At 40.9% G+C, this 27,790-nt stretch overlaps 2 protein-coding genes across 8 annotated transcripts in view; both read right to left on the reverse strand.

Moving 5' to 3' along the window:
* The window catches only part of LOC143099963 (zinc-binding protein A33-like), a 45,103-nt gene extending 30,551 nt beyond the window's left edge, over positions 1-14,552 (reverse strand). Inside the window, exons 1-2 of the mRNA XM_076262869.1 lie at positions 14,437-14,552; positions 31-229 (exon numbers count right to left, since the gene is read on the reverse strand). Coding sequence (XP_076118984.1) covers positions 31-229; positions 14,437-14,552 — 315 coding nt within the window. The remainder of the gene's footprint in view (positions 1-30; positions 230-14,436) is intronic.
* LOC143100886 (uncharacterized) overlaps positions 11,916-27,790 on the reverse strand; it is a 26,993-nt gene continuing 11,118 nt past the window's right edge. For 2 of the 7 annotated variants that reach the window (XM_076264451.1, XM_076264453.1), the window contains exons 2-5: positions 15,770-16,159; positions 15,415-15,507; positions 14,773-14,808; positions 11,916-14,661 (exon numbers count right to left, since the gene is read on the reverse strand). In XM_076264451.1, the coding sequence (XP_076120566.1) occupies positions 14,624-14,661; positions 14,773-14,808; positions 15,415-15,507; positions 15,770-16,159 (557 nt within the window). In that variant the 3' untranslated portion in view covers positions 11,916-14,623. Of the gene's footprint in view, positions 14,662-14,772; positions 14,809-15,414; positions 15,508-15,769; positions 16,160-18,872; positions 19,142-25,275; positions 25,647-27,790 lie in introns of those variants that run through there. The other 5 variants (XM_076264447.1, XM_076264448.1, XM_076264450.1 and 2 more) reach the window with 5 other exon arrangements.

Below are 27,790 nucleotides of genomic sequence, written 5' to 3' on the forward strand. Positions count from 1 at the left end.
TAACATAGGCGAAACTCTTAGGTTAATTACCTTACGTTCCTGTGCTGCTTCATATAAGGGAGTGAACCTGTGATCTTTATGTTTCTTTGAGTCTCGACACACTAAACACACAGGCTGATTATCCTCCAAACAGAAGAGTTTGCGTTTCTCACTGTGCAGATGACAAAGCACCTCAGACTCTGCTGCAGTTGCCTGACTTCTCCTCTGTAAAAAGATCTCACACAGGTTTCTTAAAGCCAGATTGAGGGGGCAATGTTCCGTTGAGATGACACTTCTACACATTGGACATTCTCTGGATGTATTTGCCTCCCAGAACCGCTGCAGACAGACTTTACACACACTGTGACTACATGTGAGAATAACAGGATCTTTGTAGATGTCACGGCACACCGGGCAGGAGAAATCCTCTTCTGAGAAAGACCTTGAAGTCATGTTTAAGTCTGACGTTAGCCACCGTAGTTAGAGTTCGAAAACAGAAATACAGAAAACAGCGAAAAAGATGTTCATCAAGGGTATAGGCTCCATTTTTACTCCATACGAGTGTCAGTGTTGCCAGATGCCAGCAAGGTTTTCCAGCCCAAAGCCTCGCCAAAAACCGCGAGAATGCACAAAAAACCGCCCAAATTTGCTTTTGCTTGTTTCTCATTTAAACACATTGAAATCATTAACAAGCTTTAAAATTACCCATTTTTGGACTTAGCCTATCCAATTTCAGAAACAATATTCAATCAAATGAACGCAAAAGTAGGCTACACGGACCTCAGTCAGACTATTCTTCTAAAATAATGCAATAAACGTAGACTATCAATGAGTCTGTTTGTGTCAATAGACGCTTGGAACAAAAGCATTCAGTAGGCTAGCCTAACATACAAACATTGAGTGGATATGAACATACAAAATAGCCTAACGCACAACATTTCAATTATTTATAATAGCAACATGACATGCATATTCATGTATTAGATGAAATCGCATTGATTATAGAACAGGGGTGTCGACTCTTTGAAGAGGCAGTGCGTTCATAACTGGTGGGCCAGCTCTAGGCTACAAAAAATATTTTCATAGGCCTACGCCAAATGTAGGCTAAAGGCTTGAGTTAAACTTGAGTCTGACACCTGTGATTTAGAACAATTAATTAATACATAGGCGCTATCTATTCCTTGAGACAGGCAGTTAGGCCTAGAGTTTTCATGAAAATCGCGCTGAACATAGGCTATTTAGGACAGTGTCAGTGCGCTCTTTGCAGAAGCAGTGCGTTCATGCATGGCAACTCTATACACGCAAAAAATATGTTCATACGCCAGATATAGGTTAAAGGCAAACTTGAGTTTGACACCTGTAATTTAGAACAATTAGTAGGCCTACCTGACAGGCAGTTAAACCTAGAGTTTTCATGAAAGTCGAGTTGAACGAACAGGGGTGTCAGTGCGCTGCACGTTCATGCATGGCGGGCCATCTCTACACAAAAAACATAGGCCTATGGCCTAGGCCCTTCGTGAAAATTGCTTTGAGCAATTGTTATTAGGCCTAAAAATAATTAAAAAGTTCTAGTAGGCTTTGTCAAACTTCCTCAACAACTGTCGGGCTGGACGGAACGTGGGCCGTAGTCCTATGTCAAGCCATTCGCGCAAGACCTGTGCGCACATCCATCAACCCTGAAAGAAGGGGAAAGTCCATCCTGTCTCGTAGGTAATCTTTCAGCAGTGTGCACCCTCATAAAGAGATTGACTGTAATGAGAAAATGATCTTTGCCCACTTTGGCATATTGATATTGTCAGTCAGCTAGCTAAATTTGAAAACCTCGCGAGCTGTGTGTTTGAAGGGCGGTTTGCGCCGCAGTAGGGGAGAACCAGACTGAAACACTTTTTAATTAAACGTAATTTACAAAGACATCGTAAAACACTGAAAGCTAATATTTTGTCACAAGCAACCTACATCTGTCCTCTGTCAAATACAGTTGCATTTTCAGGTCTGAACAAAACCATTCAGTAGTTATTTAAGGAGAAATCGAACGTGCGTTTTGTTTCATTCGTCCCTCCTGGCCGGGAAACGACATGGGGGACGAAAGAAACATACAGCTTAAACTTCCCACAACTTCAATATTTGACAACATCATGAATGGTACTTAATATGTGTTATTTTAGATAAATTACTGCTGGGCTTTACTGTCTGCTATGAATATCTAACAACTTATTGCCGTCATTGTGAAGCGCATATCTCGCGGTTATGGAAATACCATGCACTATGCCATTTATAGCTAGAATGCATGTTTCGATACATAAGGTGACGTGAGCTGAGAGTGTCTGTTGTGAGTTTAGGGGGCACGTCAGCCAGAGGGTGTGTGAGTGAGTGAGTGAGTGAGAGACTGCTGCCTGCTGAGGGTCGCTGGAAGAAGGGTCTGAAGTGCCTATGTGTTTCGGCTACAAAAACCCGCCGAACTGATCCGAAACCAGCCCAATTTTTATACACCCGCCCAAACCCATTTTTGCCCGCAAAATAGATTGCAAGGCGGGAAACCGCCCAATCTGGCAACTGTACACAAGATAGCACAGTGTGTTCATAGTAGGCTAGGTCTACTTCAACTAAGTTAAAACACCGCTGTCACGTTAACCGTTATTACATCGCTGGTAACATGCTTGTAACAGTTCCGTGGAGCTAGCGACAGTACGCGACAATAGCGGGCAATATGGCGGCGGAAAGCGTCAAAATAAAGGTACAGACGAACGATCAGATAAAGTAGGTTAAAATTCGGTTTTCAAAGGTTTACACGAAATGTAAACATGTTGCTGAAACTTATAGCCTATGTAAATGCATGTGCAAATGTTGTAATTATAGCAGAATTGTCTTGCTAACATCCTTGAAATTGAACAGAAGTGATCTCACGCAACACCTTTCTCAATAGACCTCTCCAGAATATATCCCGCCTCCTAACTTCCGTATCCATCCAACTTCCGGGCGTGGATTGTCTATGGGAAATAACATGGCGTTTTGAAAGATCGTACCTGTCAAACTCTGTAGGTGACAAAGTAGAAAAAGCTGCTGGGCAGATTGGCCTACACACTTCTGCCATCTAGTTTCCACTGGATTTTTTGATTTTCGATGCCGTTTAAGTAGTATAGTCTATAGTATACTACTTAAACGGCACCGACAATCAAAAAATCCAGTGGAAACATGGCAGAAGTGTGTAGGCCAATCTGCCCACCAGCTTTTTCAACTTCGCTACCTACAGATGTTTTACCGGTATGATATTTCGAAACGCCATGTTATTTCTCATAGACAATCCACGCCCGGAAGTTGGATGGATACGGAAGTTACGGAGGCGGGACTTATTCTGGAGAGGTCAATGCAAGGCAAGACAAACCAGAGCCCGTCTACGGACATTCTCTGAATAAACGTCTCCATCTCCTGATGTAGGCTACTATTAAAAGATAGGGGAACAAAAACAAACATAGAAAAAGGGGGTAATAATGTACTATACATTGATTTAAAGTTAATGTTTTTATACGATTATACTTTGCATTAATATAATTGTGGAAGGATTACCTTTTTCATTAACAAGACCTAAAATAACACTATTATCAAATAACACTTAGTTCAAACTTAAGGTGGTAGGCTAAAATGGACTCCTTGTACTTTCAGAATAGATATTTATGCCAAATTCGTCTTTATAGATATATGCCATACTAACTCTGTACGGACTCATATAGCCTACCCTAGGCATGTCATACTATACAACAATAGCCTACTATTGAACTTTAAATTGTGTGGCTATGGAAACAATAAGTTGTGCATATTTAAAGGAACCATATGTAAGAAATGTATTTCAATTAATCATAAAATGGCCCTGATATGTCACTAGACATTAAGATATCATGTTCATTTCAAATACTTATATCACTGACAGTAGTCCAGCCAGGATATTGCCATTTAAAAAGTGAAGTTGCAGCCCTCAACTGATGTTGATGTTGTGTTTTGTCATGTCATGTTGTGTTTTGGCCTGATGCGCCACCCTCTACCTATCTACTAATCACAAAGTCAGTAGTGTTTTGGCATCCGGGTTGGCAACCTCGAGTCAGGGGGGAGGGGATACACCGCTCTACAGTAATTTGAAAGTGATTGCAGTACCAGTTTTGGCCACAATCTTACACATGGTTCCTTTAAAGGGGGGTAAAATGGACTGCTTATAACATATACTTTCAGAATACACATAGATATTTATATCAAGTTCACCTTTGTAGTACCAGGCAATACCAAGTCTGTACCAAGTCACTAGGCCTTCTATTGACACACACTGTTGAACTTCAAATTGTGTGGATGTGAAACAATAAGTTGTGCATATGTAAAAGGGGGGTGAAATGGAATCCTTATAACATGTACTTTCAGAATATATAAAGATATCTATACCAAATTTGCCTTTGCCTTTGTCATATAAGCCTGTCATTAATACATAGCCTACTATTGAACTACAAATCGTGTGGCTATGGATACAAAGTTGTGCATATTTTTTTTTTAAAAAGGGGGGGGGGGGGGTGGACTCTTTATATTATGTATACTTTCAGAATATACTAACTTCACCTTTGTAGTACCAGGCCATACTAAGTCTGTACCGAGTCACATACTAGGCCTGTAATTGACACACTGTTGAACTTCAAATTGTGTGGCTGTGAAAACAATAAGTTGTGCATATGTAAAAGGGGGGTGAAATGGAATCCTTATAACATGTACTTTCAGAATATATATAGATGTTTATACCAAGTTCGCCTTAGGTACTAGGCCATACAAACTCTGTACCGAGTCATATACTATGTCTGCCATTGACATCAGTGTTGGGCAAGTTACTTCAAAATCGTAATGTACTATGCATTACTTATTACTGTCATTTCAAAGTAATTTGTTACATTATAATATTACTGTCTCTGAATTGTAAGGCATTACACTACTATTGCATTACTTTTAAGTTACTTTCACCAAAATATCTAGAAATATGGATTTGCCATTCTAAATGCAGTTTATTACGCTCAATGCAGCTTGCTCTTCCAATGGAGGGAGATGTGGTATAGCATAATGACTGAGCTAGGCTTAAGGCAACAGTAGAATGCAATAGGCGCAGTGCTCATAATGCAATACAAGGAACAATCATAGTCAGAATTTTGTTAAAAACCGACAAAAGGTCAAAGTCTGGTAAATTGTGATAGAAATACTGTAACTTTAAGGCCTAGGCCTACTCATTAAAATCAATAGAGAGCCTACTATATTGTAAATCAAAGCTTAAAGGAACCGTATGTAAGATTGTGGCCAAAACGGGTACTACAATCACTTTCAAATTACTGTAGAGCGGTGTATCCCCTTCCCCTCCCCTCTGACTGGCAGAGTTGGCAACCGGATGACGAAACACTACTGACTTTGTGATTAGTAGATAGGTGGAGGGTGGCGCATTAGGCCAAAACACAACATGACAACATCAACATCAGTTGAGGGCTGCAACTTCACTTTTTAAATGACAATATCCTGGCCAGACTACTGTTGTCAGTGATATAAGTATTTGAAATGAACATGATTTCTTAATGTCTAGTGACATATCAGGGCAATTTTATGATTAATTGAAATCATTTTTTTACATACGGTTCCTTTAATAAAGACATGTCAAGATGGTGGCCTGCTGGCCATTTCAGTGCCCTAAGTGAGTGGCTTTGAGTGAGTGACATTTAAATGATAATTTAAACACCTAAAGTAAAATAAAAGGCCTATTATTTACAGACCATTACTGTGTATTTTTAAACATTCATTTCTGAAGAAATGCTGTTTTACTTATAAATGGTGCACTGTCACTTTAAGAGCATTGATCGATCTTTACGTTGTCATAATGCCCTTTTGCTAGCTCTTGTTTACAAGCCTTATTTGTTTGAGTTACATTGATAGCACAATATTAACAATAATATGCACAATGTTAAGTTGTTTTAAGCAACCTTCATTGCTTTGGAAATGGAAGTATATGACATGTTGCTTCACATTTCGTGAATACAAGTGAATTATGAGCCTGGTATCCACCTAGCTATCTGAATGGAATGCGTTTCAGTCGACTCAGCATATCATGTGCTTCATGTAGCCTAAATGCTTGGAAAACGAATGATTGAAGACCCACCAATTCTAGTAGGCTACTACGTGGTGATTGAGAGAACCCAAAAGGTATCAAACTTGCATGTAACATCGTGTTAGTGCATTTTGACATTGTAAACGTTATTGATGAAGAGTGAAACGCAGTTTGCAGTAAAGCTACTATTCATTGGTTACATTTGGGTGCCCCCTCTGTCCTTTGGTGCCCAACGCAAAGTGCGTGATGCGCGTGGTGGGACCGGTGGCACTGCCAGGCTACACAATCTTTTTCTGCATTTCTATCCCTTTATTCTCTTCAATTCAAGTTCACAGCACAAAGCTGGCATGCACAACAGCATAGTTTGTGTTTTATCAAGAATCAAAAAGATTAGCGTGGCACTACTTTAGATGTTTCATTAATTTACTTGTGCTATTTCGCGAGCTGAGAGATCTTTCGGTTTCGCACACAAAGTGCACTAACTATTATGTTCTTCATAGCCTTGTCTCTGACAAGCTGAAAATAATGAGCGTAGGCTTATGTCCATCCAGCAAATAGAGTCCGCCTGCGAGTCTGCTGCAGCCACAGTCATATTCAACCAGTATCAGGAGATAACGTTCTACTATTTTGCGCGGATTTTTTCTCCTCTGTTGTTCTCACGTGGTGTTTGCGAATATGTATCAAAACAAAACAAGCACCTAATTTTGGGTTAAACTGCATTGTAACGCGCGTTACTGAAGTTTGTACCGAGTAAATATTACCCAATTTTTTTTTTGTAATGCCTTACATTACCGCGTTACCGCAAACAGCAATATATTACAGTAATTACATTACTTTTGTAACGCATTACTCCCAACACTGCCAGCAACAGTGCAATTTGTTATTCGCTGTCATTCTCTCTCCTGCCAACAAAAATGTGTTAGCCTACGTTCCAAGTAGCAGTGCGTAATTCTGCTTCATAAAGTTGAACAAATACATTTGGTCATATAAATAGCCAGTTTATGGTCTACAGTGTAGTTGGTAAGTTATGGTAGGCCAACTTGGAGTGAATATACAGGGGGAATTCTTTGTCTAGCTGAGTAGCCTGGCAGGTGCGCACGTAGGCATAGCCTACGGCCGAACACTGCAAGCGCTAATAATTCGTGCTCTCACGACAACCACGTCGTTAACTTAAATAGGCCTAAAGCGTATGGTACGCTCCCGCGTCTGCGTCCCGCGCACGCGGCACTGGTGAGCGCGTGACGAGAATTGCGTCATTTTTACAGCATGCGTCGCGTCTTTGAGTCGACCGAATTTTAAGACCGCGCGTCAAAGTGACGCGTAGACTGCGCATGTGTGAAACGGAACTGCTGTAAACACTCCCCTCCAGTAGGTGGACCACATAGAAGAACAACACTTAAACCTACAAACAAACCTAGACAGAAGAAGACTTGTTTGGTTATAACGACGATGGAACAGAGAGAGCGCCTGTCCTCAGCTTGCCTGGCTTTGAGTTACGTGAGACACCACGAAATGGAGTCAACTTCGACCGATTAAAGCCACAATTATCCACAGATACATTCTTTAACATTATATTTAACGGTCACTTTATGTTGTTGAACCCAAAGTATTTCAAGACACCACATTTTAGATGAGTTGGGGACGTAATTATCTCCTGGCCGTTCTGTACGTCACCTGATTGTCGAAACAGGGTGGCTGCATATGGCTCATTGTGGCTACTGGCTATTATATTGGCTTGCTTTGGTCATGAACCCTGGATCATGTAGCACTGAATGAGATGGCAAACAATAAAATAAAACTAATCATAGACTGTAGAAATGCGCTACACAGCACTAAAAACCGAATAGTTTATTTATAGTTTGACTACGGATATTTCACGTCATGTTCAAATAAAAAGTGACAGCCCTACTCCCTGCATAGAGAGCTGACATGACTTCGGATTAAATGCATCTTTTAAAAATGAGCGTAGCCTAGCACCTATTACTGAACAATGCTGAAATCAAATCGCGAAACCCAGAGCCATATAAAGGTATCTATCTACAACGCTCAGGCGAAACCCAGTAACACTTGCTGATCGAGATGCATTCTCGCCTGTTCCGTATATAATGCGTTATCAATAGTGATTATAATAATAAAGGGAATGTAGCCTACCTCTCCCAGGTGCAATCATTATCACCTAGCTCCTGAACAATGCTGAACTCAAATCTCGAAACTCGCCTGTCAACACCGGATATGCATTATCATAATAATAATTGAAGGAATAACCTAGGCTACCTCTCGCTCTAAATACACCCATTATCACAGTGAGACATTATACATTATGAACACAAATAGTTACTTCAAAACTTTTATTGACACGTCATATTTACAGATTTTTGGTTCATACTTTTTGGTATGAGGCAGGTGTGAAGACTCAATACAAATTTAACTGAGGACATATGTACGCACAACTCGTTCTTACCATGCTGTGTTTAGAAAAATGTCCCAATTATTGCTGCCCTCGCAGCACCGAGTCACTTAGCTATAGGCTTGTAGCCTAAGTAGCCTAATAAGCAAGTAGGCTAAGCTAGTCTCTCAGCTATACCAACAGGTGTGCTGTGTGTGTTCTGGTGGATGATAAATGGAGCGATGCGATGGGCCAGCTTATCAAACTTCCCAGCAGACAGGCGAACGTACTCGTGGTGCTTTTTCCTTCATCAGCTCTTCCTTCGTTGAGTGCTCGCACATCCCACGTTATTCTTTTCTTCATGCGTTTCAGGCTTCTTTGGTGGTTGTGTCCTACTTTCAGGCTCGACGTACCGCCCCCAGTTGGTGGGGCAGAGTATCACAGTTAAGCCGTAGTGCGCAGGCGCTAACCTTAACGATTTAAAGTGCATTCAGGACAGCAGAATTTGGAGTATGCTTCACGTCCACGGCAAAAATGACGCACGTCTTGGACACGCGCAAATGTGACGCACGACCATGCCAGAGCCTTAACTCTGAGTTCGCATTCAAGCAAGCAAAACGATGATTTGAATACATCTGTTTCTCTGGAAGGGCAAGGGGTAACAACAGGACAACACAGAGACAGGCCAGAATGCAGGACTAATGTTATGAGAGTATTACACTAATATGGGATATTCTACGGAAAAATATATTAAAACGGCAGGACAGCGGGGAAACGTTAAAATGATAAACCCGGAAAAAGTTGGCATGTTAGGTATTTTTCGGTCCCTGTGATTATTTGTGAAATTGTGCAAACGGCCTTTTCAAGTCATTTGAGAAGGAAGGAGTGTAGCAAGCTCCCAAATTGAAGCTCGCCTGAGAAATTAAGTTTTGGATAATGTTCAGCTTCGGCAGCTTTACAATGACTGAGGAAGCCTAGAGACGAGTCCATAGCAACAAGTTCATGTGTTGAATTTGTTATTACCCAGTGTGCTTTGTTGAATGGTCTCAATGCTTTATTGTTTTATTTCATGTGAATAATTACTAGAGGAGTAACTTTTCAAGTAGGCTAATCCAGTCGCAGGAAGTGTGCATTTAGTTTCCATTGTGTTTCCACAACAATGTTAGTGAGTAAATCTACTGAAATGGCCACCATCTTGGTGAAGTGTGATGTGTAAGATCAGAAAGCAGAGGTTGGTTTTAAGGCGGTAGCATGTGATGATGTGTTTTCATAGCGCGTAAGATCGTCGGCGGAAGACATTGACAATTGGCCGGGGAGGGTCATGTCATTTTTGAACATGCTGCTGGAGGTTCGTTGGAAATTATATAGCAGGCAGGGACGGTCATGCAACTTTTGATCGAAGCACTTAAAATCCCTCCGGTGATCCTGTTTATAAATAACGAACGGTCCCTTAGCTTTTCAAAATTAATCATACGCTCTGTTTAAACAACTACACGTCAAAACGAAATGAGCAGCAACATGACTCCTAAATTCACTTCCTCATTCAAGCAGTGTTTCTGAAGGAGGGGCTCTGATGATATTATAGTTGCTTTTGATTGGACAGGGCTGCTGCTGTTTCAGTTAACCCTTTATACACATTGGACTCAACCATGTGGGACAATCCTAATTTAAACACCACTAATTTATATGTGTGTGTGTGTGTGTGTGTGTGTGTATCTATTTACATATATATAAACAAATATGTATTATACATTGGTAAACCAACAAGTCAACTACATTTACTTACTTATGTCAAGTGTCAGAAGGTATAAGGTGCCCCCCCCCCCCCCCCCCACCCCACCCCACACACACACACACACACACCCCATCCTCTTATCTGTTTTTCTCTTCCTAACCAATCATGCCTTTGAATGATTGATAGGACAGAATGGACTGAATCACGATCGAAACTGAGCAGGCTGTCAGATGTAGCTGCCCCTAAACTTCCCCAGCACTGCTGGGAATATACGTACGTACACTATCAATCCAAGTCACATGGCAGCCATAGAATCAAACATTGTGACAGCCATCGCTGCAATTTTCAGTATTAGAAGCTTACTGCTGTGACATGAGCAGGCACAGCCACATTAGAGTAAATACTGAATACACTGTAAAATCTAACAGCTGTCCTTACTTAAAATGTTAAGTAAGTTTTTGTCTTTTGTTGATTTTGTCTTTTGAGACTACTTGCCTAAAATGAGTGTAATTTAATGGTGAGGTGAATTTTAAATAATTTAAATCAAGTAAACTATTCTTGAATTGCTACAGTTTTGCTACACTGTAGAGTTCGTTAGTTAACCTTACTTAACTCCGTTAGTTAACCTTAGTTTAAAAAAGCGTGCAAACAGATTGCCTTAAAATTAAAGACTAATCTGGAATAGGAATTGCAAGTTGTGCAAACAAAGGCTTACTTAATGTATTGCACTTACACTAGTGATAATTCCTATTTCACCTAACTAGGCCATTACAAGTAAAGTATACTATGTGTTTGTTAAATACAGAATGTGTCAGCCTTTAGTCTTGTTTGCAGTATTTAATTTTATTTTGTTTAATTTTATTTTCACACTGAGTGTTACAAAATATATTAAGCAGGAAAGATGCATTTATTTTATTATATAGAAATAATAATATGATGATGCACTATATGCAATCAATGTGATAAAACAAAAAAGGTTAGACAAATAAAGAAAAATATTACAGCAGAGATAAAAGCTAAGTATGGTTAAAAAGTAGAAAGTATGGTTACAGCCAAAACCTAATATACAGTATCAGGTTACAGCTAGAAACATAACGGTTAGCATTCAGAGTGAGTATCCCATATACTGATCTGATGGTGATGGCCTTTGACTTCATTTTCATTCCAAGAAATCACCACAAGGCCACAAGGGGGCGCTACAGTATAATATGGGGTATGTGAGCTTTCATGGCCATGCACTGCACCATGAAGAAATCCTTTCACAGAATTTCAAATCTAGTTCTCTAAGACTGGGGTTCAGATTTTGTCCGTTATTTACACTAAAACAAATGAACAACCAATAACAATTCTGAAAAGAAAATAACTTCATAGTCTACCCCCAGTAACATTTATACTATGACACAATATAAACTCAGGTAGATACCCCCCCACACACACACACACACAGACACACACACACACCATCCCCTTATCTCTGTCTTTCGCTCTATCTAAATAATATTAGTTCAGGAACTATTACAATTTGCAAAGATCAATGAGATCTGCAGTTGAAACATACACACACACTATGTTTGTTCAAGTAGGATTAGAGGATAATTTAGAGTACAAGAACATGACCAAACATGACACATAAGACCAGACCTGTACATTGAGGGCTTTTTTCTCTCCACATTGTAAAGTACACTACAGTTTTTTTTTTCAACAACTTACTACACACAAACTTTTTGCATATCACACATTTTTTAAACATTTCACTCAAACACCATAACCCCAGACCTGTTAGTGTTTAGGATTGATTGTTGAGTTTACAGTTATGCACCTATGTTTCTTTACACCTGATAGTTGTATTTGATCAAGGTGTGTACTTTGGAAGGTAATGCCTTGAAAAGAGGATATATTCTATGACATTTCTGTGTCTAGAGTAGAGAAATGTCTTCAATGTTTTGTAAATCCATGCGTGTAGTGTTTTGCAAAAAGTGTGACAATGTGCTTATAACAAATCTGGGCTGATGTTTTGCTGCTTTCGCTAACTGTGTAATACTTTTGATTTGAGTGTTTAAGCAATCGGAAAACAAAAAAACTGTAAGAACCACACAGGCTTCCAGTAACCCTTTCTGCTAAGAATTCCGAATCACCTGACGTGTGGGGATTGCCTGCGCTGCAACCTCTAAACTTCCCCATCACTTCTGGGAACACACGCTATCAGCCCACTAAGTCCCATGGGTAACATGATGACATAGAATCAAACATTGTGAGAGTCGTCACTGCAATTTCCAGTATTAGAAGCTTACTGTCACTTGATCGGAAATAGCCAGCCATATTAGAGTACGTACTGCATAGTCATATGACAGTATATTATCCTCATGACCTGCCAGGAATGGAGTTCGGAAGGGAGGGAAGTGCGGTAGAGAGGCTGGAGGCAAATATGCCACCTAGATGTAATCAGAAATAATCATAATGAAAACCCATGGTGCACTCATGTCACTAGATGTAATCAGAAATAATCATAATGAAAACCCATGGTGCACTCATGTCACTAGATGTAATCAGAAATAATCATAATGAAAACCCATGGTGCACTCGTGTCACTAGTCTGTTTCTTTAGTTTCAGCCCAACCACACACGGTTCCAGTCATCTAGTCACCAGCTCAGGGGTTGGCACTTCCCAGCAAGAATTCACATCTCACACCTGGGAAATGAACCAGTCAGATGAGCTCCTCTAACCCCCCCCCCCCCCCATCTCACATCTGATGTCTGATGTCTCTCCCTCTCTGAGCTCATTGAGGCAGGCAGGGAGAATCTAATAATTAGGAGCCAGCAAGTAGCAAGACACTAATATACCAGTCATAACTAGTATAGTGTTATAATAGTATAGTATGGTGTGGAGAAAGTATAGTATAGTGTAGTATAGTATCGTATATTATAGTATAATATACGATACTATACTATTATACTATATATATATATAGTATAATATTGTATCGTATTGTATAGTGTATTTGATACTTTTTATTTAATAATTGTTTATTTAATAAGAGTTAATACTCTGCATTGGCACATATCAATGCAGAAGTTGGGGTGGAATTCTTGAGAAACAGCAGAGAACAGAAACTATGAAACTGTCCAACTTCTATATTCCTGTGCACACAAGGTGGACATATTTAATAATAATACAAAAATAACAATAAACAGGATTTACCACCTATTGAGGTATGCTTTCATAGGCAGTAAATTTAAGCATATGTTCATAATTAATGTTCATTGTGTTGATGTCATGTGAAAGCCAGATTAACCTGCCATTCCCATTAGCTGCCCAGGCTATGCGCTGTGTAGTTCTGTGGTCCAGACAGGAACCACATGTATGAAAAGCTTTCACAGCTTAATGGTGCCAACTATATTGCAGAAGAATATCAGTTGGCAGGATGGGGCAACTGTGTTTTTGGTGTTTACAAAGTTTTCCCATAGCCTTTAGGTTATTAGCTTTTAGTTGCATTATTATTATTATTTTAATTTTTATTATTATTATTATTATTTCTTGCTACTTGCTGATTTGTATTCATATTTGCAAAAGAGAGATGTGAAAGGTTGAGAGGAACCATGCAGTCTGCTTCACAAGGCCCCTGACGCAGGTCTGACTTTACGGTCTAACACCTCCAACACATGGTTGTGACCTCCTTTCTCTGACCCCACCCCACGGACACTCCTCTTTACATGTTCCATCACTTCAATTCCATTCAACTCAATTCAACCCCACACTCTACTTCCGAAGCCTTTTGGCGTGCCATGTAGATTACAATTCAGTGCTATTTTGGTCGTTTGATTCTCTGTCGAATGCTTGTCAGTTGAGAGTTTCGGTGCGCAAGGTGTGCGTATAGGTGACAGAAAGTGTTGGTATGCTAATTGATGGCGCTTGTGTGCGGTGGGGTTCACTCTCTTCTGGGGTTCTCTCTTCGCTCTCACACACTCTCTCTCTACTGTTTACACTTGACAAACAATACATGATACAGCAAATGATGCATTCATTTCAGGATCTTAGGCAAGGGGCTTTTTGAGCAGAGAGCTGATAGCAGCAGGAAAGGGCTTTTTTGCTTTCATAACAACCCTTTACTAAATTGTCAAACACATGTTTAACCAAACTAAGAGGTTTCATCTAACTTGCACACAACAGTATGTCTTAATTTATACCCAGAGCCGGACAGTAACGGAGTACATTTACTTGAGTACAATTTTGTGCCGTTCTCTGTGCCGTTCTTTGTGCCGTTCTCTGTGCTGTTCTCCATGCTGTTCTCCATGCTGTTCTCCATGCTGTTCTCCGTGCTGTTCTCCATGCTGTTCTCCATGCCGTTCTCTGTGCCGTTCTTTGTGCAGTTCTCTGTGCCGTTCTCTGTGCTGTTCGCTGTGCCGTTCACAGTCAAATTCTCAACTCTTCATCTTGTTTGGCTCCAGCATCTGTAGGAAGATGATGATGTGTGGATTACTGTGCTGACTGATGTTCATTGTGAGGGAATTAAACAGAGTAATGGTGAAATGATGGAATTTAAAAGGCTGTAGAAATCTTACCTGTACTCTCCCATTGTCCAGTCCGTCTTTGATGAACTAGGCAAACACAATTCAAATTATTTTTGATATCACGTTTTGTAAAACATGCCAGTTGGGGCAGCCGTGGCCTACTTGGGGCAGCCGTGGCCTACTTGGGGCAGTCGTGGCCTACTGGTTAGCGCTTCAGACTTGTAACCGGAGGGTTGCCAGTTCGAACCCCTACCAGTAGGCACGGTTGAACTGCCCTTGAGCAAGGCACCTAACCCCTCACTGCTCCCCGAGCGCCGCTGTTGTTGCAGGCAGCTCACTGCGTCGTGATTAGTGTATGCTTCACCTCACTGTGTGTTCACTGTGTGCTGAGTGTGTTTCACTAATTCACGGATTGGGATAAAAGCAGAGACCAAATTTCCCTCACGGGATCAAAAGAGTATATATACTTATACAGTTAATTACTAACAATAAAAACTAACAGATAATAATTATATGTAGTCAAATGTTTTTAATGTATTAATGCTGCTTAATGTATGATAAGACACATAGGATACTGACATACTGCATAAACATTTGGGAAACATTAGTAAAACATTAGTAAGTTGGGTTTGAAAGGGACAGTACTCATTAACAGTAACATGTCTCTAGAAAAGAAGAAAGATAAAACCTCACTTTTGTAGAAGATTACTCCACAGGCAAGAACCAGGAGAAGAGCCCCTATCAGCAACCCTGTAGCCCAGCCTGGGAGGGACTGAGGGTCTGGAGCTGTAGATTTGTGTCAGACATAATGAGGGAGAAAGCATTAAGATTCTCATATGAATCATCTACAAAATGACTGCTGTAATGTTAAATTAGCGACTAAGATATAGCCTACTTAAAACAATTACTTGAGAAGAAAGAGAGAAAGAAATCTATGAAAGAATGAATGATCTAAGAGTGGAATAATATATGTATGAATGAAAGAATGAATGAATGAACAGACAGATGATCCACAGCTAATTAAAACAACAACACTGCCACATCCCACCAGCATCAGGCTTCGGCAGCACCATCAGGGTGATGCGGCTGACTTCATTCGGACTCAGCTTTGTTATGGAGTGAAGGCAGCAGATGGTTGTCTGGTTGTCCGCCTTGGTCACGTTCCTCAGCTCCAGACTCAGGTTTCCTTTAGCCACCTGACTGAGGTCCAGAGCGGTCCGGTTCTGATACTGAAGAGCCTGGTCTTGAAGCTCCTCCACCCCCATGTTGATGAAGTGGACCACCAAAGAGTTGTCCTCACTGTCCCTGCTGTCCTTATCTGTTTGCCAGTAGACCCGGGTGACCCCCAGATGTGGGGGTGGAGGGGGGATGAAGCAGGGCAGCAGCACTGACTGGCCCACCGTGGCGTTGATCTGGGAGGCCATACTGAGAGGGACTGCTGAGGATGAGAACAGAGAATTAAAGGTCAGACCTATAGAAAATGAAAAAATAACTTGTGTTCTAGTGTTGCGTACTTGTGATTTAGATATTGTTATGGTGATTGTCAAAACTGATCTGAACAACGTATGTATTTATCTATTTTTTTCTTTTTCTTTCTTTTTAGTTTTTCTTTCTTTCTTTCATCCTTCCTTTCTTTCTACCTCTTTCTGTAACAATTACCACCGACATTGTTGTGTGGCAATAAAGTATATCTTATCTTATAATGAACACGGATTACATCACTGTTGTTTCTTATGACACACACACAAACACACACACAGTATGTACAGTATACTCTTTTGATCCCGTGAGGGAAATTTGGTACAGCCTATCAAATTTTTTGGTCTCAATTTGGTCTGCATTTATCCCAATCTGTGAAATAGTGAAACACACTCAGCACACAATGAACACACAGTGAGGTAAAGCACACACGAATCCCGACGCAGTGAGCTGCCTGCTACAGTGGCGCTCAGGGAGCAGTGAGGGGTTAGGTGCCTTGCTCAAGGGCACTTCAGCTGTTCCTACTGGTCGGGGTTCGAACCGGCAACTCTCCGGTTACAAGTCCGAAGCCCTAACCAGTAGGCCACGACTGCCCGCCCCCCCCCCCAAATTAATTTGCTCAGCCTGTACGTCTAGTAGCAAACCATAGGAATTTCTATTGGTTAACACCGTGGATGTTATCCAATCACAGCGCTCTATTTTGTTAGAGAGTCTTAAGGCGGGCTTAACAGGATAACGACAGTCCTGCAACGGTGAACAACAAGGAAGGTGGCTATGGCGAACGAAGAGCGGTTGTTTGAATCGGCGTTGGCGTCAACTTTGGAGGAGTTGGACTTGTGCTTTTCTTTGAAAGTTGAGCAACACAATGCACTTAAGTCATTTCTTTCGAAGAAGGATGTATTTGCCGTTTTGCCGACTGGATACGGATATGGTCGTAGCGCTGGCCTATTGCATTCCTAGGCAGTTTGAAAGACAATTCTCTGCCCGCCCCTTGGATTAAGCGAGGTGAATGGCTCGATTCCAGACTATACATTTCAATGATATAGGATGGCCCGCCAGGCTAAATATACTATATGTGTTTAGACATTTAGACATGCCTTACAGTATGTGTAGATCTGTGATATCCAAGATAAAGCACACTCAGGGCCGTAGTCACCATAGACATTGAGGGGGACGGGTCCCCCCCAATATTCAAATATGACCGAAATGTCCCCCCCAATATTCGGACATAGAAAAATAAAGAAAGAATAAAGCGCTATACTAGGCCTACAGGAAACCAACACGTACTGTATCTGAAATGTAATCAAACGTAAATAACGCACAAATTGGTGACCTATGGTTCCAGAGTAGCCTACACCCCTGAGTGGTTTGTCCTGGTGATTTTCCGTTTTTCGTTAGTGGCGTGTGCTATCAAAAGCTTCCATTTACTGCACCCTACTGCGGTGAGGTAGGGCTGTCAACAATATCGCAAAAGCTACTGGTACAATTTTCACAAAACTTCTTGGAAGGAAATCCCATACATGTTTGGAGCCGATCAGACTGAAAGGGAACATTTTCCATATTGTAGCCTATTCTCGCAATGATAGCGAAAGTGAAACGTTTTATTTTAAATGATGAATTTGTGCAAGCCTGTGTCATTTCTTTCACGTCTTTAAACATAAATAATGCATTCATAGTAATGCCAGAAATTACCGTTTATAGGCCTCTTAGAAATGATTGTTGCATCTTGCATATTATTTAGATGCGCACTCAATCGCGCGTCCATGCAGGCAAAACGATCAAATGTGGCGACGTTTACAATAGGCCTACGTGATAGCCTACAGTTAATGTGAATCGCGGACAATAACCAAAGAAAGGAATTTGCACCTCCATTCACCAATTAAAGGCTGTAGTAGGCCTAGTGTTTCTACATGTTGGCACAAAACGTCATTTCTGTCAGAAGCATAAGGCATACAGGGGTAACATGAGGTGGGTCAGACAGAAGAGGGGCCTGTCTTAGTAGCCTATTCCTGAATCCTGTCCCTTTCAAACTATGTTAAAATTGTGTGATTAGCCGCCAGCATAATAAAATCTAAATTAAAAGACAAAATCTTATTAGGCTCCAAACCTATGAGTCTAAGCCTTAGTTTAAAAAAATCTTCAGATGTAAGTAATAATCATAGAACCACATTCTATAGAGGTTATCATAAGATACTCTAGTTTGTCATTTCTATACAGTATACATTTTGAACACAAATGGAGTCACGGGTCCAGGGATGGACCAGTGAAGTTGCTTCTTCTCCACCCTTCTCTTTTCACAAAACTCACGGGGGGGGGGGGGGGGGGGCATCTGTGTCCAGGGGTTCATAATCCATCCATGCCATGCCTATGTCCGTCAAAAGTTTGGAATAACCTAATTGGCTGACCTAACGACTTGTTTGTAATTTTTAATAATATTTTTGCATGGTAGGAAATGTATTAAAATTCTGTTTGGGGATCCCTCAGATCCCACCACAGATTTGGTCCCCCCCAATGTTGACATCATGACTACGGCCTTGAGCACACTGACATCATTTGCCCAGCTGGTGTTCAGTGCAAAACCAGTCTAGCTATAGGATTTTACTGTAGAATTCATTGTAGTGATGAAAATAGAATGAGACAGAGAAATAGAATACACATTCTGTGAAACTCACCACAAAGCAGTAACTCAAGAATCCAGATCATCTTGTTGGCTAAAGCCATATTAGACATCCAACATGCTCAGTAAACCATAACCATCAATTACTCCTTATCTTTCAGAGGTGTGCCTCTAACAAATCGGTTTCCCACTGATAAAGCCTGTAGTCTTAGCAGTCTATTAGCACTCTTTTAAACTAGTTGTACATGTAATTACAGGAATCTTCTCAGTCTTGGCAGTCACAGACAGACTTGGCAAACAGAAAAAGCTTTTCAGCAGAATGAAGAGAGCCTGTTGGGAGCGACTGAATAAGTGAGCGTGAATGGAAGAAGTTGACTTCTGGTGTCGGTGATGTGTGTGAGAGCCCTCCCCTTATGGCCTCACACACACACACACACACACACACACACACACACACATGCACCGCCTCCCTCTAGAGCGTCTTTTCACCTCGACCTTATGATCATTTGTCTGAACTATACAGGAAGAGACTGATATCTCAAAGCTCTCACTCATATAATAACTATACACTGCTGCTATAACTACTACTGTACTACTAGGTCTGTTGTGTCAACTACGGGCGGTGGTAGTGTAGTGGTTAAGGAGCTGGGCTAGTGTGCAGTAGCCTGGAAGTTGTCGGTTCAATTCCCAGTTTCCACCGTTGTGCCCTTGAACAAGGCACTTAACCCCAAGTTGCTCCAGGGACAATGTGATCCCTTGTAATATAGCTGACAGTCACTTTGGTCAAGAAGTGTCTGCTAAATGTAATGTAACTAACTACATCTACTTTACTTATCCAGTGAACGAAATCAGGTAATATTTTAATTGAACGCTCTGTTTAATATCCAGAGTTGTTTTATCTCACAGAGCTGATGTCTCAGAGGAAGCCTTAAATCTTAACAGACACTTTTATCATTTTTATCTATTGAGTAAGTGTGTGTGTGTGTGTGTGTGTGTGTGTAGTAGCAGAGGAGCTGGGCTAGCATGCAGTAGCCTGAAAGGTTGTGGGTTCAAACCGTTGTATCCTTGAGCAAGGCACTTGCTCTGGGGAGAATAGCCCTTGTAATATAGTTGACATTAATAGTCGCTTTGGATAGAAATGTCTGCTAAATGACTAAATGTAAATGTGTGAGAAAGAGAAAGATAATTCAGAAAGGAGATGGAGAAGTCTTCAATCTTAAAACTAAAAATGTGTTTATCCTTGCCACTTGCACAGTTTTGCTCTTGTCAATAAACAATCTATCTACAAGTCTCAGTAGGACTTTCAATGAGATTTCTATTGACCAACCTGCTCAGTCACTGTGTGTACTATAAGTACATGCCTCAGTATGTCAATGTGTCTGACACCTTCTGTTGTTGTCTCTTACAGTACGTCAAACATGGTCACACGTGGTCACACACAGTCCCACGTGCCTGATGAAAGTGTACTCCTTCCCCACCTCCTTGTGATTTCCAGGATAACTATGTGTGGAATTCAGGAAACAATCCTGGGAAGTCCCTCAAACGGCTGCCTCAGACAAATGAGAATAGCACAAATAATGTCCCTTATCACCATGGAGAATAAACAAACATCACGCCCCAAAACGAAAAGATATTGCTGACGGAGAGATGAAGTACTGTAATACCCGGCTCTTTGTGGGTGCTACATACTGTGTGCTTTAAGTATTAAGAGTTTGTAACTCAATATCATGCTAAATGGAGACATGTGAGTATTTTCACTGCTCTGCCTCGGTTTATGTGTGCAGGCACACGCATATCTGTGTGTGTCTGTGTGTGTTTTTGTGTGCAGGCACACGCATATCTGTGTGTGTCTGTGTGTGTTTTTGTGTGCAGGCACACGCATATCTGTGTGTGTCTGTGTGTGTTTTTGTGTGCAGGCACACGCATATCTGTGTGTGTCTGTGTGTGTTTTTGTGTGCAGGCACATGCATATCTGTGTGTGTCTGTGTGTGTTTGTGTGTGCAGGCACATGTATATGTGTGTGTGTGTCTGTGTGTGTGTGTGTGTAGGCTTAAAACAGACAGTAGCACCCATACAGCCTGACGGTCTGATATGACCTCTATCTCACACAGATGTGCGCTGCACTATCCTATAGTCAAAGGAACGCCCTGCATGAAGGAAGTCATTCAATTTATTTAAACAAGAACTTTATCACACAGACATTTTAGACCAGGAGCCTACAATCGAAATACCCTTACATTCAGACACGAGTGTGCACGTCCTGTCTCACTGCAGGGAATTCCTTCAAAGGCATCCCCTCAGACTTCTCCCACATGACATAATGTCTGACCCGCACAGGAAGCACTGTGAAAGGTAACTAACCCCTGAGACCACGTGGTAAACACACACGGAGAACACGCCCACACTCAAAAATAGAACACATCAAATATAATGACTGTTATGATAGAACACCACATCAAATATAATGACTGTCATGATAGAACACCACATCAAATATAATGACAACACAGAGCAACACGGAGACCGATATGTGTGTCGATGAGGGTTTATGATTGAGGGTTTATGATTGAGGGTTTGTGATGAGGGTTTATGATTGAGGGTTTGTGATGAGGGTTTATGATTGAGGGTTTATGATTGAGGGTTTATGATTGAGGGTTTGTGATTGAGGGTTTATGATGAGGGTTTATGATTGAGGGTTTATGATTGAGGGTTTGTGATGTGGGTTTATGTTGAGGGTTTATGATTGAGGGTTTATGATTGAGGGTTTGTGATGAGGGTTTCTGATTGAGGGTTTATGATTGAGGGTTTATGATGAGGGTTTGTGATGAGGGTTTATGATTGAGGGTTTATGATGAGAGTTTATGATTGAGGGTTTATGATGAGAGTTTATGATTGAGGGTTTATGATTGAGGGTTTATGATGAGGGTTTATGATTGAGGGTTTATGATTGAGGGTTTGTGATTGAGGGTTTGTGATTGAGGGTTTATGATTGAGGGTTTGTGATTGAGGGTTTATGATTGAGGGTTTGTGATTGAGGGTTTATGATGAGGGTTTATGATTGAGGGTTTATGATTGAGGGTTTGTGATGAGGGTTTATGATTGAGGGTTTGTGATGAGGGTTTATGATTGAGGGTTTATGATTGAGGGTTTGTGATGAGGGTTTATGATGAGGGTTTATGATGAGGGTTTATGATTGACCGATTCCCTTTACCAGTATAAAAGTCTGGTCAGTCAGTAGGATCAAAGATATCAGCAAACTCCGCTGTGGTTAAGTTTACTAGCCATAAATAATTAATTTGCAAACTCACACAAAAGAAAAACAGTGAAAGCTGCCATGCAGTTGCTATAGCAGTGATTTACCCAATCAGAGAGGAAGAAACAGAAACAGAGAGAAAGAGGCCCGGAGGCAAGGCAGTACTTCTTCAACAAGGCTCTAAGGAAGTGAGTCTGTCATCAATCATTCAAGGTCACCAGTCTACAATTTTGACAGTAGCCTATGTATTGTGTGTGTGAGTTTGTGTGTGTGTGTGTGTGTGTGTACAGTATGTGTGTGTGGTTGTTTTTATGGTTTACACTCTTCACTGAGGCATTTATGTTGACTCATGAGAGATACGAGTCTCTCGATTTTTCTCACTCTCTCACTGGGAAATTCTCTTTCTCTCACTGTTACTGCAGAGAAATAGCAGATACAGGAAATGAGAGCAGGTAACTGTTTACTGCTTACTAAGATCTCTGGACTTTTCACAGGGTGTTAAATGAATCTATTTTCCAGTTAATATGTGATGCTACAGTATTTTGGTGACTTACTGGAATTGAGGAGAAATTATGTTTATAGATTGTGCAGGAACATCTGCGGCTGTGTGTGTTCTAAATGTACTAAATGTACTCAAATATATTATGTGCTTCCCTGTGTTTTGGCTGTGTGTGTGTGTGTGTGTGTGTGTGCAGGGTGCGATTTGTAGGGGGGGATGGTGAGGATTTCCTATCCCTACCTCTGCTAAATTATTTTTATCGTCGGGGGGGACAACATTTATCCCCCTCTGCCCCTCATATTGATTAATGCTACTTCATATAAGTAAAGCGCTGCAACGTGAGAACAGTCTAGTAGGCTAGCCTACATAATAATCTGACATCAGAAACGCACCGTCACCGTCAGCACTGATGCTGCTGACACAGTGGCTGCGTGATAACTTAATTTGGCCTTGATCGTGCAGGACATTTCAGAATGTCAAGTGTGTAATCCATCATAAATGGCTAGGTTCAATGGAAAAGTTAGCTGGACAAATGAAAGAAAACGAGAAGGATTCAGTGAAGCATAATAATGTTTTAGAACCTTCAAAATTAGAAAACTGATGCAACTGAGATGGAGGACAACTGCACGTAGAGTAGAACGTAGGCCTATTGTCCGAAGGAACTTAGCCTACATTAAATGATGAGATATTTGCTGAATGTCACAAAAAGTGTTACAGAAATTGCTTGGCATCGCTTATTCAATGGCTCTCTACCGAAACACCTGTAGCCTAGTTTGCGGAGGACGAACGAGAAAGCACTCGTTTGATAAATCAGCCAGTAGTAGACAAATAACTTTTAGAAATAATCTGTACTGCAAAAACGAATGTTGGTGGGTATTTAAACTATCTAGCCGGTGTTTTAACAGCTGCAAGAAATAGAAGCTTCATGGTCTTTATGTTCTGGTTCGTAAATTATTTTCATAAAACTTCAAGTTGCCCTATAACTTTACTCTCCAAACTCTTCACTGCACTGTAGGCAATTAACTGACAGTATGATAGGCTATTTATTTTCTGTAGGCTACAATAAACACATTTATTTTTTCAACTTTTGCAATAGCCTATTACGCACTTGGCTACTGAACGCAAATCAGCAGGAGAGAGAATGCACGTAGCCTACGCAGCGTGTAGCGCAATGTGTAGGCTATTTGTTTACCAACTAACACTGTTAGCCAATTCACTAACTTAAGACTTCAGTGCCATCATATACAACGTTTTTTTACACAACAAATACAGAAAGGATGGAGGCAGCAAAAGTAGAGAAGTCATTTCAGATGGGGCAAGAACAAGGTGAATTTGTATGCTTGTCAAAACGTAGTCCTACCCTGCATTAGAGGAGCTGATCATCATACCAAGCACACTCGCTGTTTAAAGTCATACACCACGGTAAACTAAAACTAAAATGTTACAAAGGTGGCAAAAATAATATAGGGTATTATTAGCCATGACATTACTAGACTATGAATTGTTCGTTCATTTTTTTTTTTTTTTTGTGGGGGGGGGGGGGGGGGGGTTACAACCCTTATTGTACTTATTCAAAATCATCCCCCCCTCTGGTTTTTACACAAATCGCACCCTGTGTCTGTGTGTGTGTGTGTGTGTGTGTGTGTGTGTGTGTGTGTGTAAATGTGTCTAAATGTATGTGTGTGTCTGTGTGTGTCTGTGTGTGTGTGAGTGTGTGTGTGGTGTGTGTGGTGTGTGTGTGTGTGTGTGTGTGCACACGTGTGAGTGTTTAAGTCTTAACTACATCACTGGTGTACAGTGATGCACAGAAGTTAGGACTGATGTGTTGGGCTTAGTGTGGTGAAACACCACACCCAGCACACTATACACTTGACTTGTAATGTGCCATCTAATAAAGAATATCACATGTGTAACACAGAGGTCAGACAAGTGTTGAGACTACACACTATACACTTGACTTGTAATGTGCCATCTAATAAAGAATATCACATGTGTAACACAGAGGTCAGACAAGTGTTGAGACTACACACTATACACTTGACTTGTAATGTGCCATCTAATAAAGAATATCACATGTGTAACACAGAGGTCAGACAAGTGTTGAGACTACACACTATACACTTGACTTGTAATGTGCCATCTAATAAAGAATATCACATGTGTAACACAGAGGTCAGACAAGTGTTGAGACTACAAAGACTAAAGGAGACACACAAGGAAAGCCGTACAGAGTAATCAGAACTGGCTTCCTTCCCTGGAAATGGGAAACAACGCTCACAGACACAAACACTGACTCATGAGAGTCTCTCTCTCTCTCTCTCTCTCTCTCTCTCTCTGTGAAGTTTTTCACAGTGCTACTTCAAAGAAACACACATTAGTGTTATCCACAGGATAAAGCACATTGATATATCATTTGCCCAGTTGGCTTTTAGTGCAAAAGTAATGTAGCTGTAGAATTCAGAAGGATGAAACAATTTACTAGATGCACTGATGGAAAGTGAGTTGAAGAATGAGACAGAATAGTAGAACACAGAATAGGCTGCACATTCTCCCACTCACCAAATAACTCAAAAGCACAGATGATCCAGATTTACTGTATAATTCAAAATTATTGTTTTTTGTAAGAGGGACATTTTAACAGATGTACTGATAGAAAGTCAGTTATAGAATGAGATAGAGAAGTAGAATACACATTCTCCCACTCACCAAATAGCAGTAACTCAAGAGCCCAGGTCATCTTGTTGGCGAAAGTCATATTAGACATCCAATACGTTCTGTAAACCACCAGCAATTACTTCTTATCTTTAACAGGCGTGCCTCTAACAAATAGGATGTAACGCCTGCAGCAATAAACTGTGTTTAACTATGTTATTAGGAACCTCCTCAACGTTGGCAGTCTCTGCAAACAAAAAAAGAGTTTCAGCAGATTGAAGAGAGCCTGTGAAGAGCGACTGAATGCATGTGGCATCGGCGAATTGTGTAACACACGCTCCGCCTCCCTTGTAGCCTGCTTCGCTCTGACTTTTTGATAGCTTGTCTGAACTATACAGGAAGTGTGTCTGTGTGTGTGTGTGTCTGTGTGTGTGTCTGTCTGTGTGTCTGTCTGTGTGCCTGCGTTTGTGTGTTTGTATGTCTGTGTGTCTGTGAGTGTGTGTGTGTGTGACACCCCATCTGGCCTTCCCCATCCCCACATGATCTCATGTGTGAAAGTACAAGTGTATATCTCAAAGCTCTCACTCAGACACTTAACAGTGTTACCAAACACTGCTGCCATTGCTACTTCTATTAGGTCTACTATGTCAACAATCCACTACTACCAACCATCCAGTGAACGGTATCACCAGATAGATGGGTATCAGGTAATATTTTCATTTCATGCCGTCATAGCGTGTGTGTGTGTGTGTGTGTGTGTGTGTGTGTGTGTGTGTAAGAAAATGATTTCTTTCTTTGTATACTGTGTGTGTGTGTGTGTGCGCGTGTCTCCAAATACAGGAGCAATAGAAATATATAGAGAAAGAAAAAGACTATATTGCCAATGCTACTACAGTATACTATATTGCCAATGCTACTACAGTATACTATATTGCCAATGCTACTACAGTATACTATATTGCCAATGCTTGATCATTCACACCAGTGGCGATTCTAGCGCCTAGCTAGTGCCCAGCACTCCTAATAAGGGTTTCCTCTGGCCTCTCTGTTTCGCAACAATACAGGAGTCGTTGTGGGAAACGCGGGAGTGTCAAGGGATATAAATGTTAGCAGAAGTTGTAAGACCAGCCCCCCCCCCCCCCCCCTTCATCACGTACCCACTTCATAAAAAAGGTGCGTGAGGGGACACGCACAAAGAACGAGAGAGCTGCTAAAAATAGATGACTGACTCAGACAGAGAAAAATCACAGAAAGGCAACGCAGGACTATAATGGCCTCTTTATGCATCACTCCAGCTGCCCTCTCACAGGAACACCGGTGGTCCAACTCGCCCGGACAAATGGATATTAGAGCTCACATCTCATGAACACTTAGAGCTCACATCTCATGAACACTTAGAGCTCTCATGAACACTTAGAGCTCACATCTCATGAACACTGCAGTTGCTGAAGTGTATTTTTTTTTTTTTTAAGGCATGCTCTATCATATCCTTATAGAGATAATGATAGAGAGTCAGTCAGTCAGTCAGTCAGTTAGTTAGTTTCCACAGCTGCAAAAGGAAATTATGCCTAGTGCCCACACACTTCAATATTTCGGTAGGCTGGAATTCAAACACTCTGATATGTAAACATGTAAGACCTCAGGGTAATAAATAATCAAAATCTTCCTTCTTTTCTTTCATTACTGGGTTTACACAGTGGCGCAAAAAGTGGGTATGCGCTATATGCGGTGCATAGGGGCGCAGCACCTTGGGGGCGCCAAAGCAATGGTAAAAGAAAGTTAATAATAATAATAATATATTTGGTATATTCTATATGTAGCTACTGTTGTACGTTTCTAAATCATTTCTGCATTTCCTCAATGTTAAATTACATTTTAGAGGACTAACAGTCTAGAGTAGGCGTCCTCAGAGCCATACAGATCTATCTATAAGGCTCTGGGCGTCCTATATCATAAGATTCCATCATAGAATTTTGACATAGAAAAGGGAGTGGGGGCGCCGTGAGCGCTGAGTGAACAGGTAGCCTACGAGTAGTGAATTTTAGTCTATTGAAAAAGATGGCGGCTAAAAATAGAAAAAGGAAGGGAAAATGAGATGGCATGTCAAGGGATGCGACAGTAGTTAAATAAGTGGATGGTGAAAAGTAACAGGTATGATTTAAAGTGTGACGTCTGTGCTTGGAGGCACATGTTTCATGTTCATGTTATTCATGTTACCAGACTAACTAGCGTTTGCTAAGCATATGCCGATTGAAACATAACCTATTCCATTAAGATAGCTAGGTGGCTATCTTATATACCATGCTGCTCATACTGAACTTTTAATGGCAAACTACAAACAGAAATGTCACGCTAGCAACAACTCATTACATGTTTCCATTTCCTAACAATCCTAATATTAATAGTTTAATATTGTGCTGTCAATGTGGCAAACAAAGGTTAGAGTTGGATCAGCCTTATCCTTTGTGAGCAACAGCTGGCAAAAGGACGTTATGCGAACCGTTTAGACTCTCTTAAAGTGACAAGGCACCATTTAATAATACTTCGGTTAAGTTCAAATTGGTAGAAT

Source organism: Alosa pseudoharengus, unplaced genomic scaffold, assembly GCF_046254945.1.
Source record: "Alosa pseudoharengus isolate Yale_2024_CS ecotype anadromous, Long Island Sound unplaced genomic scaffold, YU_APseudo_1.1 YU_APseudo_1.1_scf_3, whole genome shotgun sequence".
Classification (NCBI taxonomy): Eukaryota; Metazoa; Chordata; class Actinopteri; order Clupeiformes; family Clupeidae; genus Alosa; species Alosa pseudoharengus.